Here is a 15,309-nt window from a genome sequence, read left to right as displayed (position 1 = left end):
TCTTTGGAGCAAAAATGATTATATATATATATATATATATATATATATATATATATACACACACACACACATACTAGGGATGACTGATGCTGAGGCTGAAACTCCAATATGTCGGCCACCTCATGCGAAGAGTTGACTCATTGGAAAAGACCCTGATGCTGGGAGGGATTGGGGGCAGGAGGAGAAGGGGACAACAGAGGATGAGATGGCTGGATGGCATCACCAACTCGATGCACATGAGTTTGGGTAAACTCCGGGAGTTGGTGATGGACAGGGAGGCCTGGTGTGCTGCGATTCATGGGGTCGCAAAGAGTAGGACACGACTGAGCAACTGAACTGAACTGAACTGGAGGAATTAATAGTAGATAATCTGATATTATTGCAGATTTAACACATTATCTTTTTATGAGTCAACTCAGAGATTTAAAAAATCTTGACTAGACAAAATATCAAGAATTGCTCCTGAATTTATACTGATTTAAATTGAGTTTTGATCTACTGCCTCTAAACACTAAACCAGCTATGTCACAGATTCCTTAAGTTATTGTGATATCATTATGCATACCTGTATTGCCTGCAGAATCTACGATAGCCCTTAGTAACTAGCTGCAGTGTTGTTTTATCCCAAAGTTCAATGCAATGTGACCATAATTTAGTGAGTACCATCTAACTGCTCCCCAGTGGTAGGGAGAGTAGAAACCACAAAAATGCCTGCTATCACTGTTGTCCTTCAGATGCAATAGATATATGTGTAAATAGTGTCTGTAACACAAAGTTCTTTGAGTGTATGACAGAAGCAGAAATGAAGTTGTTAGAAAAAATACAAATGTACAATATAGTACATTTAATCTGTGGGTCCCCATGTAATTTAAAGACATTAATTTGGGACCATTCTTTCTTTCCTTGAAGTACAGTTGATTTACAGTAGTATTTTGTTTCAGGTATACAACATAATGATCCAGATTTAGAGGTTATATTTCATTTAAAGTTATTATAAAATATTGTTTATATACCCTGTATTGTAAATTACATCCTATATCTTATTTATTTTCTACCATATCATTTGTGCCTCTCATTCTCCTTCCCATGGCTTTCTCTCCCTCTCCCCCTCTTCTCACTGGTAGTGACTGGTTTGTTCTCTGTTTCCATGAGTCTGTTTCTGCTTTATTATATTTATTTATTATTTGAATTTAACATATAAGTGAAAATATACAGTATTTGTCTCTCTGTTTAACTTATTTCACTAAGGGTAATATCCTGCAGGCCCAGCCATGTTATTTCAAGTGGCAAAATTTCATTCATGGCTGAGTAATATTCATATGTGTGTGTGTATGTGTGTGTGTATGTATCATGTCTTCTTTATCCATTCCTCTGTTGATGGACACTTGTGTGGCTTCCATAGCTTGGCTATTGTAAATAAAGCTGCTATGAACATTGAGGTGCATGTATCTTTCCAAATTAGTGTTTTTGTTTTCTTCAAATATATGCTCAGAAGTGGAATTGCTGGATACTGTGGTAGTTCTAGTTTTCATTTGTTGAGGAACTTCCATACTGGGACTGTCTTGCAAAGCACATGTTACCATGTTCATTTAATTAACAGTCAAGAACAGAGAGAGGCAAACCCAATACCATACCAAAGAGTCTATGAAGTTGTTTCTCTTAGAGATCAGTTATTCATAAACTTGGAAAATAAAACTCATTAACAAAACATTGAACGTTGTAGGTAACAACTTGCAAGAAAGTTTAACAATTTTGCTGGTGGTTAAATCCTTTACTTTTTAAATGCTAGTTTTCTAGTATTTTAAAAGCATACTTGCTGACCCTAATCTTTTTAGAATCACATCATCACACTTTTCCTTTTTATTTTCCCTCTTCCAGCACACTATTTAAGAGATTCATTTGTAAAGGAAAACTTTGCTTTGCTTATGGTCATTTGAAACAGTTTGTATTTGACACAAAGCAAAGCATTACACTCAAGCACACATAAAAATTAAAGTTTATGCATATTTTCTTGGTCTTTTACAGCAGGCTACTGCAGTATTAGATCCATCCTAAATATCCAGAAATAATTTTTGAGGCAAATTTGGTAAATTTTTGTCACTTGAATTGTATCTAAAAATATTGTTTTTAAGTCACTGCTAATTCCCATGTAATAATATAAAGTTAATATATTAAAGAAAACTAGGCAAAAAGGGGCTGTTCTTTTTTGTATTTTTGAAAACTAATCCAGAAAAAAAATCAATAAAGTCTGCAATGTCTTAGTCTGATCATCAAACGTTTTCTATTTATTCTGTTAAATACATGGGTTAATAATAAATGTGAATACTAAAATATTTCAAGTTTTAAAAATTGTAGAATGGCTCCTGGACTATTTTGTAATATGGTTAAAATTTGCCAATAGAAATACTATCATAGACAATAAAATATTCAAACTATAACTGATTTTTTAAATTACTCAGTGTTCTTTGTATTGATGGGTGAGGAACAGCTAAGAGTCATTGTAACAATAATTTTGAAGTGACAAAGTCAGTATTTTTCAGATGCTTTTAACTACAACAAGAGCTTCCCTGGTGGCTCGGTAGTAAAGAACCCGCCTGGGTCAGGAAGATCCCCTGGAGAAGGAAATGGCAACCCACTTCAGTGTGCTTGCCTGGGAAATGCCTTGAAAAGAGGAGCCTGGCAGCCTACAGTCCATGGAGGGTCTCACAAGAGTCAAACGTGACTTAATGACTAAGCAACAACAACATAGATTTCAAAGCACTTAAGAGTTACCTTACCTTGTTATTATTTTTGTTAATGTCATCTATGTTTGAGTTGGCTTTCCTGGTGGCTCAAACAGTAAAGAATCTGCCTGCCAATGCAGGAGATATACATAGTTCAGTCCCTGGGTTGGGAAGATCCCCTGGAAAAGCAAATGGCAACCCACTCCAGTATCCTTGCCTGGACAATCCCATGGACAGAGGAACTTGATGAGCTATAGTCCATGGGGTCACAAAGAGTCAGATACACCTAAGTGACTAAACAACAACGTTTGAGTTAGTGAAATCTAAACCAAATATGTTTTATTTTATGTGCTTTTTTGATTGCAAATATTGTAAAACTTGTATTGTGAGACTTGGAAAAAAATTTTCTGTTAATTCTTTTCATTAAAAATTTTTTTCTGCTGAGTTTATGAGAGAATTGAATGCCCATAAATGCTATTATATAAAAGCAGATGATATCTTAAAGTGACTATCAACATTTTAAAGTATGATTTAGTTTAATGCTAATAGGGGAGTGCATCTCCAGTAGTATGTCAGTGGCCTGATTATGTATTATAATCACTACTTTATATATGATCTTTTAAAAACATATATAAAATAAAGTAATGCATATTGGTGTCATGTAAAACTTAATGAGATGGGCCAGGGTAACTGCCAGCATCACATACAATTCTGTTTCTTTTTTAGCAACTCCTGAAACCCCACTTCCTTCCCCACCTCAAGGCTCTGGACAAGAACAATACAAAATAGCTGCAAATCAAGCTTCAGTCATTTCACACCAGTCTCTTTCCAAACAAAAGCAATTGTGAGAGTATGTTTACTTCTGAACGGCACTGCATAAATGTGAAAAGTTGTTGGTCTTAAAATATCTCAGGATAGCACTTTTGGCAGACTCTTGGCCAAGGCTTCTTCATGGTGCTGTTATAAAGACAGTATCCTGTTTTCTTGTTTATATGTTCATTTTGTTTGTTGTTGCTATTGTTTAAAACCTTTCGATGCAACCAATGTATCACTGAGTTTCAATGTGTTTGTATAGTATAAACCTGTACTGTGCCTGAACCAGCTGAATCTCATGTACTACTTTCCTGTGTTGTCTTATTATTAATTTAAATCTGTAAATAATTGCTTTATGGTGATGTGATGAAGAACTAAGTGTTCTTCTTTGAGAACAGTAGATCAGAAATCCCAGATTAATATTAAATGAGCCAAGTTCTTTTTTTTTTTTTTAATAAATTTTAAACTTGCAGATTCGAAAATTAAATCGGTTGCTGTAGAATAGGGTATATTTCTTTGAAGAATCAATTACAAGCATCTTTTTGGCCCATAGTTAAATATGCCTATAAAAGATTAGAAAATTATAAATAGACATTCCAAAGATGACTGGGTATCGCTTGAAATCTGCCTATGTTTGAAGATGTATGTTAAATAAAACGTTAGCTTTATCAGTTAGGATACAGGCTAAATTGTATTAAAGAAACCCTTAAAAAGAGGCTCAAGCAAGACAGGCATTTATTTCCCTGTCAGAAAACAAATCTAGAAGTAGTCATTCTTTGACTAGAACTTAGCACATGCCCACATCTGGTTCTCAGGGACACTGGGAGTGTAGTCTTTAGACAGAAAGCCTTGTGCCAACAAAACTGTCCATCTCTGGGATTCTGATATCAGGAGACAAATTAGCCACCTGTCACAAACATATTGCCTCATTTAGCCCTCCTGTAAAAGAGGTATTATTATCTTTTTCTTATAAATTAAGAAACCTTTAGCTTAGAGGATTTAAATAACATAACCAAAGATCATTAAACCTAAAGAGGAGGAAAGCCACACTCTAGCCCAGGTCTAATGGACTTTAAGGAGGATAAATTTTTGGTATGAAAATGTGAGCTTCTTTCTGTGCTTTTTAAATAAATGCAATTGAGTGATAATTGGATATTATCCATCGTGTTACCTGTTAACACATATTTATATATAAATGAGTTTAAATTTGTTGCAACATGAATATGAAACCACCTTTGTACCTTTAATGAATCTTCTAACTTTAATGAGTCTTCTTCCTAAAATAAAAAGATTTTTAAAACTTTTGAACAAAGAAAATAAAATGTATAGCAGGTAGATTATGATGAAAGTACAGACAAATTAAAAATCACTGACAGCATAGTTTCAAAAATCCAGTGGACTGAGGAATATAGTTCTTTGGAGCCCCAAATTATTTGATATTATCTAAAGCTGGAGCTTATTTTAAAACAATTAACAGTCTGCCTCAGAAAACAGTGATGTCTCTCTTTCTCTCTCTCAAATAAATACACACACTGTATTTGCTGAAGCAGAGAAAAACTGGTTTAGTAATTATTAATGATATAAAAAGGGTTCCGCAAGCTGCAAGAGACTGAATTAAATGATCTTCACAGAACTTTTCAAAATTTCTAAGATTATGATTTCATAGCCCCCACTTACCCTGCAAATAAAAAGCTTTTGTTAACTGTAACTTCTTAACTCTTAAAATGGAAAAATGATTACTTAGAAGCTAGCATTGATTTAATAGAATCAATAAAATCCCTTTAACAGCTGGTACCTGGAAACTGTAAAATATATCTTTGAGAGAGAGAACAGAAAAAAACTTTAACTCATTTTTAAAAAGATTTATGCTAGCGTCTCTAGTTCATAAATAAGAATGCTTTTGATTTTTTAAGATGGAAATACATCTTGTAGTTTTCTGTTATGTTCTTAGAAGATACTAAAAAAAAAGAAAAAAAACCTTTAAAATATAAAACATATAATTCATTTTTAGTGACCCTTCTAACTTATCTACATCTATTTACTAAAACAGTCATGTTTTAGAAATTATTGCTAGCAAATTTGTTTTAATAACCATGGTCAGGGAATGTGTACTATAATATTTTTGTATACTTAACTGCCAAGAACGCTGGACAAAGAGGAACTGAAGTTTTCAGCATATCTTCAATATATTGATAAGGGAAGTTATTGTTTTTATATAACACAAAAACACTTATGTAACACTTTTTTTCAGGTAATAAAAAAGAATAATTTATTGTGAAATAATGATTCATTTTATAAATGTAAAATTATTTTTATAAATTCCATTGTTTAAAATCAAAAATTGTTAGATTTTTTATTGATAAATTATAATGAGATTAAAATATTTCTAAGCTGTGATACCATGTTGTTTCACTGAACTTTCTAAATAAAAATTGAGAGAAAAAAAAACCATAGTGTGGTCCTTCATTATTGTTCAAAAATGATTTCATAATTTGAGAGATACTGATAATGTCTTTTATATGGTCACTTAATTAAATTTACATAGAGTTTACAAATACTGGTCTTTAGAGTCTAGAGCAAAATTGACTAGCACATCTTCAAATAATCATAGAGTTAGACACTGCTTGAAGGGAGAGCTTCTCATTCTCACTTTCACTATATAGTTTTGCTTGAAATTTTTGTCACAATAATTAAAATAGATGCCCTAGATTGAATTAAACACTGTACACATAAATTCATGTGATTAAAACAAGATTTGATACTACTACATTACCTGAAGTTGGCTTCCCTGGTGGCTCAGTCTGCAAAGAATCTGCCTGCCAATGCAGGAGACCCAGGTTCCATCCCTGGGTTGGAGGGATCCCCTGGAGGAGGACACGGCAGCCCACTCCAGTATTCTTGCCTGGAGAATCCCATGGAGAGAGGAGCCTGGTGGGCTACAGTACATGGGGTCACAAAGACTTGGACATGACTGATAGACTAACACTTTAACTTTTCATATATAAATTTGGCATGTAAAATTTTAACCTAAACGTTTTAATTGATGGTATCCGTCATTCACATTTAAGGCTTTTTTCGTAACATTTCTTATATTACCAAGACCAGTGATTTTATTTTTTTCACCTGGCTTTTTTTTTTTTTTTAAATCCAGGAAGAGTTGTACTGGGGCTCGTGCCCCATCCTGATGATACAGATCCTGAATGGAATCATCAGGAATGGCACAGTGCAGGTGTCAAAATCGAAGTAAGGCCATGGAATTTTGAGAGGACCCTCCAATTACTGAGAACATGTGTTGCCCTCAAATGGTCTCCTGGATTTCTATATGTATGAGAAGGGCTTCTTATTGATGTCCCTCTGGGTCCAGACTCAGTCCTGTTGCTCCAAAAAGGGCTGGTTGTGTTGCTGCACAGTAGCAAGGGTTTGTCTTCATGACCACCTAGAATTCCAGACTCACATTACTTCAAGTGAGCCTGAAACTGTTTTAAGTGAACTGTGGCTGCAAAATTTTCCACTGTTTTATATCTAATGGAACATACAATGGAGTGATTAAAGTCTGGACTCTTTATCCTTGTGATGAAGGGAAACAAGGAGCCCAGTTCTCAGGAATGGCATCAGTTCTCCTATGAACAAAATGCTGGGATGTGGACTTGTTGCAGGAAGGGGAACCACTTCCTGGGCCCGAAACTGGGCTCTTGGCTAACGCTTGGGAATGAATTGTCTGAGGAGACGCAAGTGCTGACAAAGCAAGAGATTTTATTGGGAAAGGGCACCCAGGTGGAGAGCAGTAGGGTAAGGGAACCCAGGTGAACAGCTCTGCCAAGTGGTTTGCAGTCTCAGGTTTTATGGTGATGGGATTAGTTTCCAGATTGTCTTTAGCGAATCATTCTGACTCAGAGTCCTTCCTGGTGGTGCACACCTCGTTCAGCCAAGATGGATGCCATAGAGAAGGATTCTGGGAGGTGGTCGGACATGTAGGGTCTCCTTTGACCTTTCCTGAACTCTTCTGGTTGGTCGTGGCTTATTAGTTCCATGTTCCTTACCAGGACCTCCTGTCATAAAACAACTCATAAAAAACAACTCATGCAAATGGTTACTATGGTGTCTGGCCAGGATGGGTGGTTTCAGTTAGTGCGCTTCCCTAACAGACTTTTGCCACATTGTAGAAATAGGAGAATTATGAAGTCTGTAATGGTTTTCATGCCACTGGGTCAGGGAGGCTGTCCCACTTTTAAACCTTAGTGCCTCTGAACATGTTTACATCCCAAAAAGCCAGTCCAGCTTTCTATAAAGAAAAAGGAGACTATAAACCAATACCTCCACTGAAAGAGAACTAATATTCCTATGATGTTGAACCCTATGGAAAACCTCCTAAAACAAAAATACCATTTGATTTTTTACTTGACTCTGAGGGTGGGCTCTGACTGATCTGCTTAGAATTCTACTAGGTTTTATTTTTATTTTCACTCTTATCAGGATATCATGTACCCCATTTACAACACAAATTATACTGAAGGTGTGTTGAATAAAAAGTATACACAACTTTGAGAGTTGTGATTTAAGTTTTTTGGGGACAAAATAAGGACTGCAGCTCAGGACACAGCTCCTCAGTTCTGAGAGACTGCTCCAAGGAGGCAGGAGGAGAAGTCAGGCTATACAGAAGTTTAAAACAGGGAGCAGGCAATCTGAACGTTAAAGATCAGGTATCAAGTTAAGGAATTTTGCATTCAATGTATGGGAAGATGCAAGCCTCTGGGCTCACTGATTTCATTCCTTTCACAAGCACCTCAGCTATCTGGGGCCAAATACTGTTTTCTTGTTCACCTTAAAGAGTGGCAGATGGCTGCTTCTTGCATTTCCCCAACTCCTCAGCGATCACCATGGGAGGTGGCAGCATCTATTGGATCACAGTTTGGGAAGCCCTCATTCACATTTGGAGGCCAGAAATCGATGGTGGCTCTGACATTTCTTGTTTGTTGATATGGCGGGAGATAGTTTCTTTTTGCAGGTATAACAAGAAAACCTGCAGTCCTGCATCCCATCACACCCCTGCTCTCCATGTTCTGCTCTTTAGTAACTATATTCAAATATTGCAACTGTTTAGCTGATATTTTCCAGCAAGGATTAAAAGCATATTTTCTATCACATTTTGCATTTTTTTTTCATTTTTAGAGCTTATTTATATACAACCACTCCATCCCCACCACATTCTCTCAATTTCTTAATAAATCAATATTTTTTACATAGTAGTTACTATTTAAATAATTTGTCAAACCACCATTTAAAATATGAAATAAGTAAATTTTATACTCTGAAGAATAGAAGAAATACATCCTAATCCTACAGAGAAAATGAGAAGAGAAAGAATAGCCTCACTCCAAATCACAACTGTGGCTTAGAATAAAGAAAACACATGAAGTATATTAATAATAATGTTTATCCTATCCCTATACTTAAGTATGATTTGGCCTCCTTTATAACCTGGTAATTTGAAATGGTGATTTTAACTTATGTTCCTCCCTTCCCTCCAATCCCTCTGAGTTGCCCAGAGAAAGATTTCCTGAAAATAAGAAAAATCTATACAGGTACTGAAACTTTTTTTCTTTCCTGCAAAATGTGGAGCAGATGACATCAGAGTAAAGGAAATGCACACTAGTCTATGATTCAGCACAGGCTTAATGATGTTTCTGGGAAAGAAAGAAACCAATACAAAATTCCGCAAATAGAGACTACAAAATCTTCAATGATGTAACAGGAGAGACTGAGACCAAGGAAGAGCACGCAGCAGTCAATGAGGGTCGAGTCAAAGAACAGCAGGGACTATGGTAAGTGACCCAATGTAGAGGGCTCCTAGTGAGATTCATCTAATCTCCATGAGGCCGACAGGCTAATCAATGAAGGAGGGTCTGGGACACAGCAATTTCCAAATGAGAGGAGCTGCATTTGGTTACAGGAAGGATGGAAAGAGCCTAACTTCAGAACACTACAACAATTGGGAAGACAGAGAAGCCTTAATTCATGCCCATAGTTTAGTCAGAAGTGGAGAAAGAATTCCCAGAAAGGTTAAATCCTCAAGTAAGACAAGACAGCTGCACCAGGGTTAGAGTACTGATGGGGGAAAATGGGACCTGGAAATTGAGATAGGAACTTCTATAGAAAATCTCAAATTCTCTGGAATTCACTGTGTAGAAATGGCCTTTTTGTTTAGTTTTTATTCAGTTGCTAAGTCGGGTCATACTCTTTACTACCCCAAAGAAAATAAAGACAATTCTAAAATCCATCTTGATTGAAGTTGAGCTTGATTGACCCCTGTTTATAATGATCTTAGATAATTTTGCTTCACTATTTAGTGTACTATGTTTGCATTGGGAGTTCTGAAAATAAATTACTTGCAAAAAAAAAAAAAGTGAGGGTAAGACACTTTCTGATAATAAGGACTCACTGCTTGAGGACAAGCAAAGGACTTTTCTCCAAACAAGACATGTGTCCCTCAGGACATGTCACCTCCTGTGCTCCCATTGGTTAAACCAATATCTAGGGTTAAGTCACAATACTGCCAGGTCATGGAATTGCTAGGCTTGCTAAGAGAATAAGGCTCTAAATCTCCAACAAAATGAGATAAGATGCCAGCAGTCAGGAGGCTGGTTCTGTTAGAACTAGGCTCCAGGGAATAGGATCAAGGAGGGACATAACAAAAAGTTGGGTAAGGGAAATTATATTAAGGAAACAATCTACTAGTATACAGAATTTAGCCTCTTGGCAAGAACCCTAAAATCATGGAGGCTGAGCGGTGTTGCAGAAAAGCACAAGCATTTTAATGAGCATCAAGGTTATAGTAGCTTAAGAGGCTTGACCTGCAAAGAGCTATGGGGATGGTGACTAGACCCAAAGAGGCCACCAGACTCACAAGATGCATAACCAACAAAGGTATTTTTCAATCTATGCAGCCAGAAAGAAAGGAAGGAATGGAGGAAGAAAGGGAGAAAGGGGAAAAAAAAGAACAAGGGGAGAGAAAGAAAAGAAAAATGAGATAGAAGAAGGGAGAGAGGAAGGAAGGAAAAAAAATGAGCTGAGGGTTGCCAAACAGATTTTTAAAACTGCAGTATCTTACCATGTTCCCTGACTTGGGTCTATTTTCTAATCCAGAATCCATGGACTGAAAAAGAATCCCCAAGACAAAAAGGACCTGTATCTCTATAGCAGGTGTGTATTTTAAGCATTCCCTCAGTCCTTTTCCAAACAGACCTATGGCCCTTTACTCAAACATTCACCGGAGGAAGGAGAAAAGATAAGCTTTTTGGAATTGTTGCAAGAGGCTCTTGCTTCACACTGATACCTGGAAACCTGAAACATCTTCTTAGACCCTGGTTAGAATTTTGGTAGCAAAGGGAAGCTAGATAATAAATAGAGCCATGGTCCAAGATCAGCTCACCATGAGTGGAGTGGATTGGTTTCAACATAACTCACTGGGATTCTGTTACAGATATTCCCTTCCCTGGATTTCTGGATTAGTTTAGGCTATAAGAGAAAATTTGTTTGTATGAACTGGGAAAATATAAGTGAAGAAGCATCCATGTCTGTCTATGCTTAAAAGATTAGTATAGGCGCCAGATGCATTTGCAGCTTATATGTCTGTCACCTAATTACTGGCTGACCTTGGTGTGGAGAAGTAGCCATTCTACTTCCCTTAGTTCTGGCTGATTTTGCTGCCATTGTTTCTTTGACTCCCAGGCCTTGAGCAAGGTTAGTTCCTGGAGAAATGACACCAGATCCTCAGGTAGGTCATTCACTTGATTGAAGTGGGGTTCTTGGAGGCAATGAGTGATCAGTAAGAATGCTGATCTCCCTCGTTGATTCCAACTCATCTTCACGCACTTTAGTCTATCGATGCTTTTACCATATTTGTGTCCATATTTCCATTCCATTTAATATCCTGTTGACTTCAGGCTATAGAATTATTTACAGAAGCAACAGAGTACTAAACCAGCCCTAAAACCATGTAATAGCTAACCCTGAAGATAAATTCATGATTGAATATAAACTATGGTGTTTCTGTTTCTATGATTGAATCTTGACTGATACAGTGAGTCCAAAAGTCCATCTGATAATCATTTCTCTAGCCCCTCAGTAGATTGGACATACTTTGAGGTTGTTGGAATCCAACCATCTGTTCCTTGTCCTGATGGATAAAAACTATCTTAGGGGGCAAAGCCAAAAGTAAACCTAGGAAATGTTCCCACTCTGCAGAAAGCATAAGTAACTAAAAGAATATCTTATTTGAAGCAAGTATGGGAGATGGTGAGAAAGCAAGTATTATCCTTTAAAAATCTATAAATGGCAAGAATAGTGGTCCTTGTTATAAATATCTTCATTTGATTAATCAATAATGGATCCTATAAAGACAGTGAAATCCTGGAGATTAATCCCCTGGATAAGGAAATGGCAGCCCACTCCGGTATTCTTGCCTGGAAAATCCCATGGACACGGAGCCCGATAGGCTACCGTCCATGGGGTCGCAAAGAGTTGGACACGACTGAGCAACTTCACTTTCACCACAAATTTCAGTGAAATAACAACCTCAATAACAGTGGATTAACATGGTTACACGTATGAGGTATGTGGCTACTGATCTAATGAATGCATTCTTTTTCATTCTTGTCCAAAAGAAGACTCAGGGGAGGGAGGAGGTGATGTGTGTGCTCAGTCACAGTTGATTTTTGTGACTTCATGGACTGTAGCCTGTCAGGCTCCTCTGTTCAGGGAATTTTTCAGGCAAGAATACTGGAGTGGGTTGCCATTTACTACTCCAGGAGATCTTCTTGACCCAGGGATGGAACCCACATCTCTTGTGTCTCCTTCCTTGGCAGATGGATTCTTACTGCTGCACCATCTGGGCGCCTGGGAGGAGATGGTGCTGTGATCCACTGGTCTGTGGGTCTGTGGGTCTGCCCAGCTTCCTGGCTCTGCCCTGCCCCCCAGGTGGCTTGGCTCCATGGCTGCCAGAATTGGAAACAATTTCCTATCATCTGGAACAGACAAAGCTCTACATTGAAAGAGTTGATCCAAGCCTATGTAGACTTTATTGCTTTTTGCCATAATATTTTCTGAAGATAGCTAGATCAGCATCACCACTTGTCGAGTATCATGATTCCTATTCAGTCAGAAGCAATTGTCTTTATAGACAGAAGAAATTACTCCTTGAAGGCCCATAAGAGGAACTAGCTTGCAGATACTAAATTTTGAAGATAGATTTCTTTAGGACACATTATATATTCTAACTTCACCCCAAAATGTAAAATAATTAGGTCTGGAAATCAAATGGTGGAAAAAATGGTCCTATTTACCGTCATTTATAGCCCATTTCAGAGAAGGCAACGGCACCCCACTCCAGTACTTTTGCCTGGAAAATCCCATGGACAGAGGAGCCTGGTAGGCTCCAGTCCATGGGGTCGCTAGAGTCCGGCACGACTGAGCGACTTCACTTTCACTTTTCACTTTCCAGCATTGGAGAAGGAAATGGCAACCCACTCCAGTGTTCTTGCCTGGAGAATCCCAGGGACGGGGAAGCCTGGGGGGCTGCCATCTATGGGGTCGCACAGAGTCGGACACGACTGAAGCGACTTAGCAGCAGCAGCAGCAGCAGCAGCAGCAGCAGCAGCATAGCCCATTTAAGTAGTTTGTACTCTGTCTCCACAACTCTAGGCCCTCGGTGATTAGAAGTATTGGTTCTAAAGAGATAATTCTGAATAAGACTTCAAATATTTTCCATTTTATATGCAAAGAGATCAGGATATATAAAAGAAGAATCACTATCCTGATAGGGTTGAAAAGTGAAAGTGTTAGTCACTCAGTCATTTCTGACTCTTTGCAACCCCATGGACTTTAGCCCACCAAGCTCCTCTGTCCATGGGTTCTCCAGGCAAGAACACTGGAGTGGGTTGCCATTCCCTTCTCCAGGGGTTCTTCCTGACTCAGGGATCAAACCTGGGCCTTCTGAACAGCAGACAGATTCTATACCATCTGAGCCACTAGAGAAATATAACAGGGGTAGTTGCCCCTAATTATCAGGAGGATATAGAGCTGCTGCTACATAGTGGGACCAGGGAGCAGGTGATCTGTTGGCCATCTCTTAGTACTCTATTGCCCAATTGTGAAGAAAAATGGACAAAAGCATCAGCTAACACCTAAGAAGAGCTTGGTAACTAAAGCCTCAGATCCCTGAGATGAAGATCTGGACCATGCCAACATGCAAGCTGCTGTTAACTTTTCCCACTTGATGAGGGTTTCAGTATCTTCAAAATAGCTTAAAGTCATTATTACATATATCACTTGAGGGGGAACCAGGACCTTAGACCAAGGCTGAACTATAGGTCTGTTTTTGTTTTTGTTTTTTTAATTGTTCCTCCTTTGTTTTTTTTTTTTTTTTTACTATTTCCCCTCCTTTCCCTAATTAGCAACTATTTGAATGCACTCTTTGGAACTCAGGAACAAGGGGGCTGAATGAAGCCTGTTTCCTGTAATCAAAAAATAGGGGACCCAAAAGGCTTTAGTGCCAGGAACCCCACAGGGTTCTGTTCAGTATCATTATCAAGTCAATTCCACTTAACTTTCTTTAAAAATTTTTTAACTTTTACATTTAATATCTATTTTTATTTATTTGGCTATGCTGGGTCCTGGCATGCAGGATCTTTAGTTGTAACACGTGAACTCCCAGTTGTGGCATGTGTGATCTAGTTCCTTCTCCAGGGACCAAACTCGGGCCCCTGCTATGGGAGAGTGGAGTCTTAGCCACTGGACCACCAGGAAAATCCCTTATCTTTCTTTCTTAATTTTCTCCCAGAAAAGGGGATCCTTAAAGCCTTTCCTAATAAATACTCAACATGCTAATTTCAGTCTGATTTTTACTGTTAGGTAGTTAGAATAGGAAAAAGGAGTCCAAAATGGTGGTGGCTAAAAGACAGAGAAAGGGAAAAGCCCATGAAGATGGAACAAAAGAAAATCTGAGGACTGGAGTGAGAAATTCAGGTAAAACAAACAGCCCTCCTGGCTAGCCCAATTTATATAGGGCAGGCTCAGGGGGAGGAGACAAAATATATAAAAAGAGGAGCCAAGATTGAGCCTCTCCTTTGGGATCAGCCCACCCTCATGCCTCGAGGTGTACTATCCTTTGCTTGTCGAATAAAACTGAGCTGTAACTGAACTGTAACACTGGTCTGCCATTTCAAATCTTTGCTGCAGCAAGACGGAACCAAGGAAATTACATACTCTCCCAACACTAGGGAATCTAATGTGAAAAATATTTGCACTGAAACACTGAATACTATGAAATATTTCTGAGAGTTTATTTTCAAAAGCTGATGCAAAATTATGATCTAATGGAACTATTAGATATTTGTTTTAAGTATATTTTAACATTGACATATTCTTTCCCTCCAGAGCTTTCCAGGTGGCACTAGTGTTAAAGAGCCCACCTGCCAATGCAAGAGATGTAAGAGACCTGGGTTCCAACCCTGGGTTGGGAAGATTGCCTGGAAAATCCCATGGACAGAGGAGCCTGACGGGCTAGCATTCATAAGTTTGCAAACAGTCGGACATGACTGAAGTGACTTAGCACATCACAGCATATCCCTTCCCTTCATTTCTTAAAATATATTTTGGAGGAATTAAACTTTCAAATATCTTTTTGAAAAACATGAGATTCTTATCCAGGCTATTTATGATGAATCATCTTAATAATTCTATTAAGAACTTAGTTGAATAATCCACTTTTCTTTTT

At 37.9% G+C, this 15,309-nt stretch overlaps 1 protein-coding gene across 4 annotated transcripts in view; it reads left to right on the top strand.

Moving 5' to 3' along the window:
- HNF4G (hepatocyte nuclear factor 4 gamma) overlaps positions 1 to 5,522 on the top strand; it is a 134,205-nt gene extending 128,683 nt beyond the window's left edge. For all 4 annotated transcript variants that reach the window (XM_044928671.2, XM_044928670.2, XM_006075584.4 and 1 more), the window contains one exon: positions 3,450 to 5,522. In XM_044928671.2, coding sequence (XP_044784606.1) covers positions 3,450 to 3,571 — 122 coding nt within the window. In that variant the 3' untranslated portion in view covers positions 3,572 to 5,522. The remainder of the gene's footprint in view (positions 1 to 3,449) is intronic.
- Positions 5,523 to 15,309: the final 9,787 nt, after the last annotated feature.

This window comes from Bubalus bubalis, chromosome 15, assembly GCF_019923935.1.
Source record: "Bubalus bubalis isolate 160015118507 breed Murrah chromosome 15, NDDB_SH_1, whole genome shotgun sequence".
Classification (NCBI taxonomy): Eukaryota; Metazoa; Chordata; class Mammalia; order Artiodactyla; family Bovidae; genus Bubalus; species Bubalus bubalis.
The sequence above is the reverse complement of the archived record's forward strand: the minus strand, read 5'-3'. Positions and strand labels throughout refer to the sequence as shown.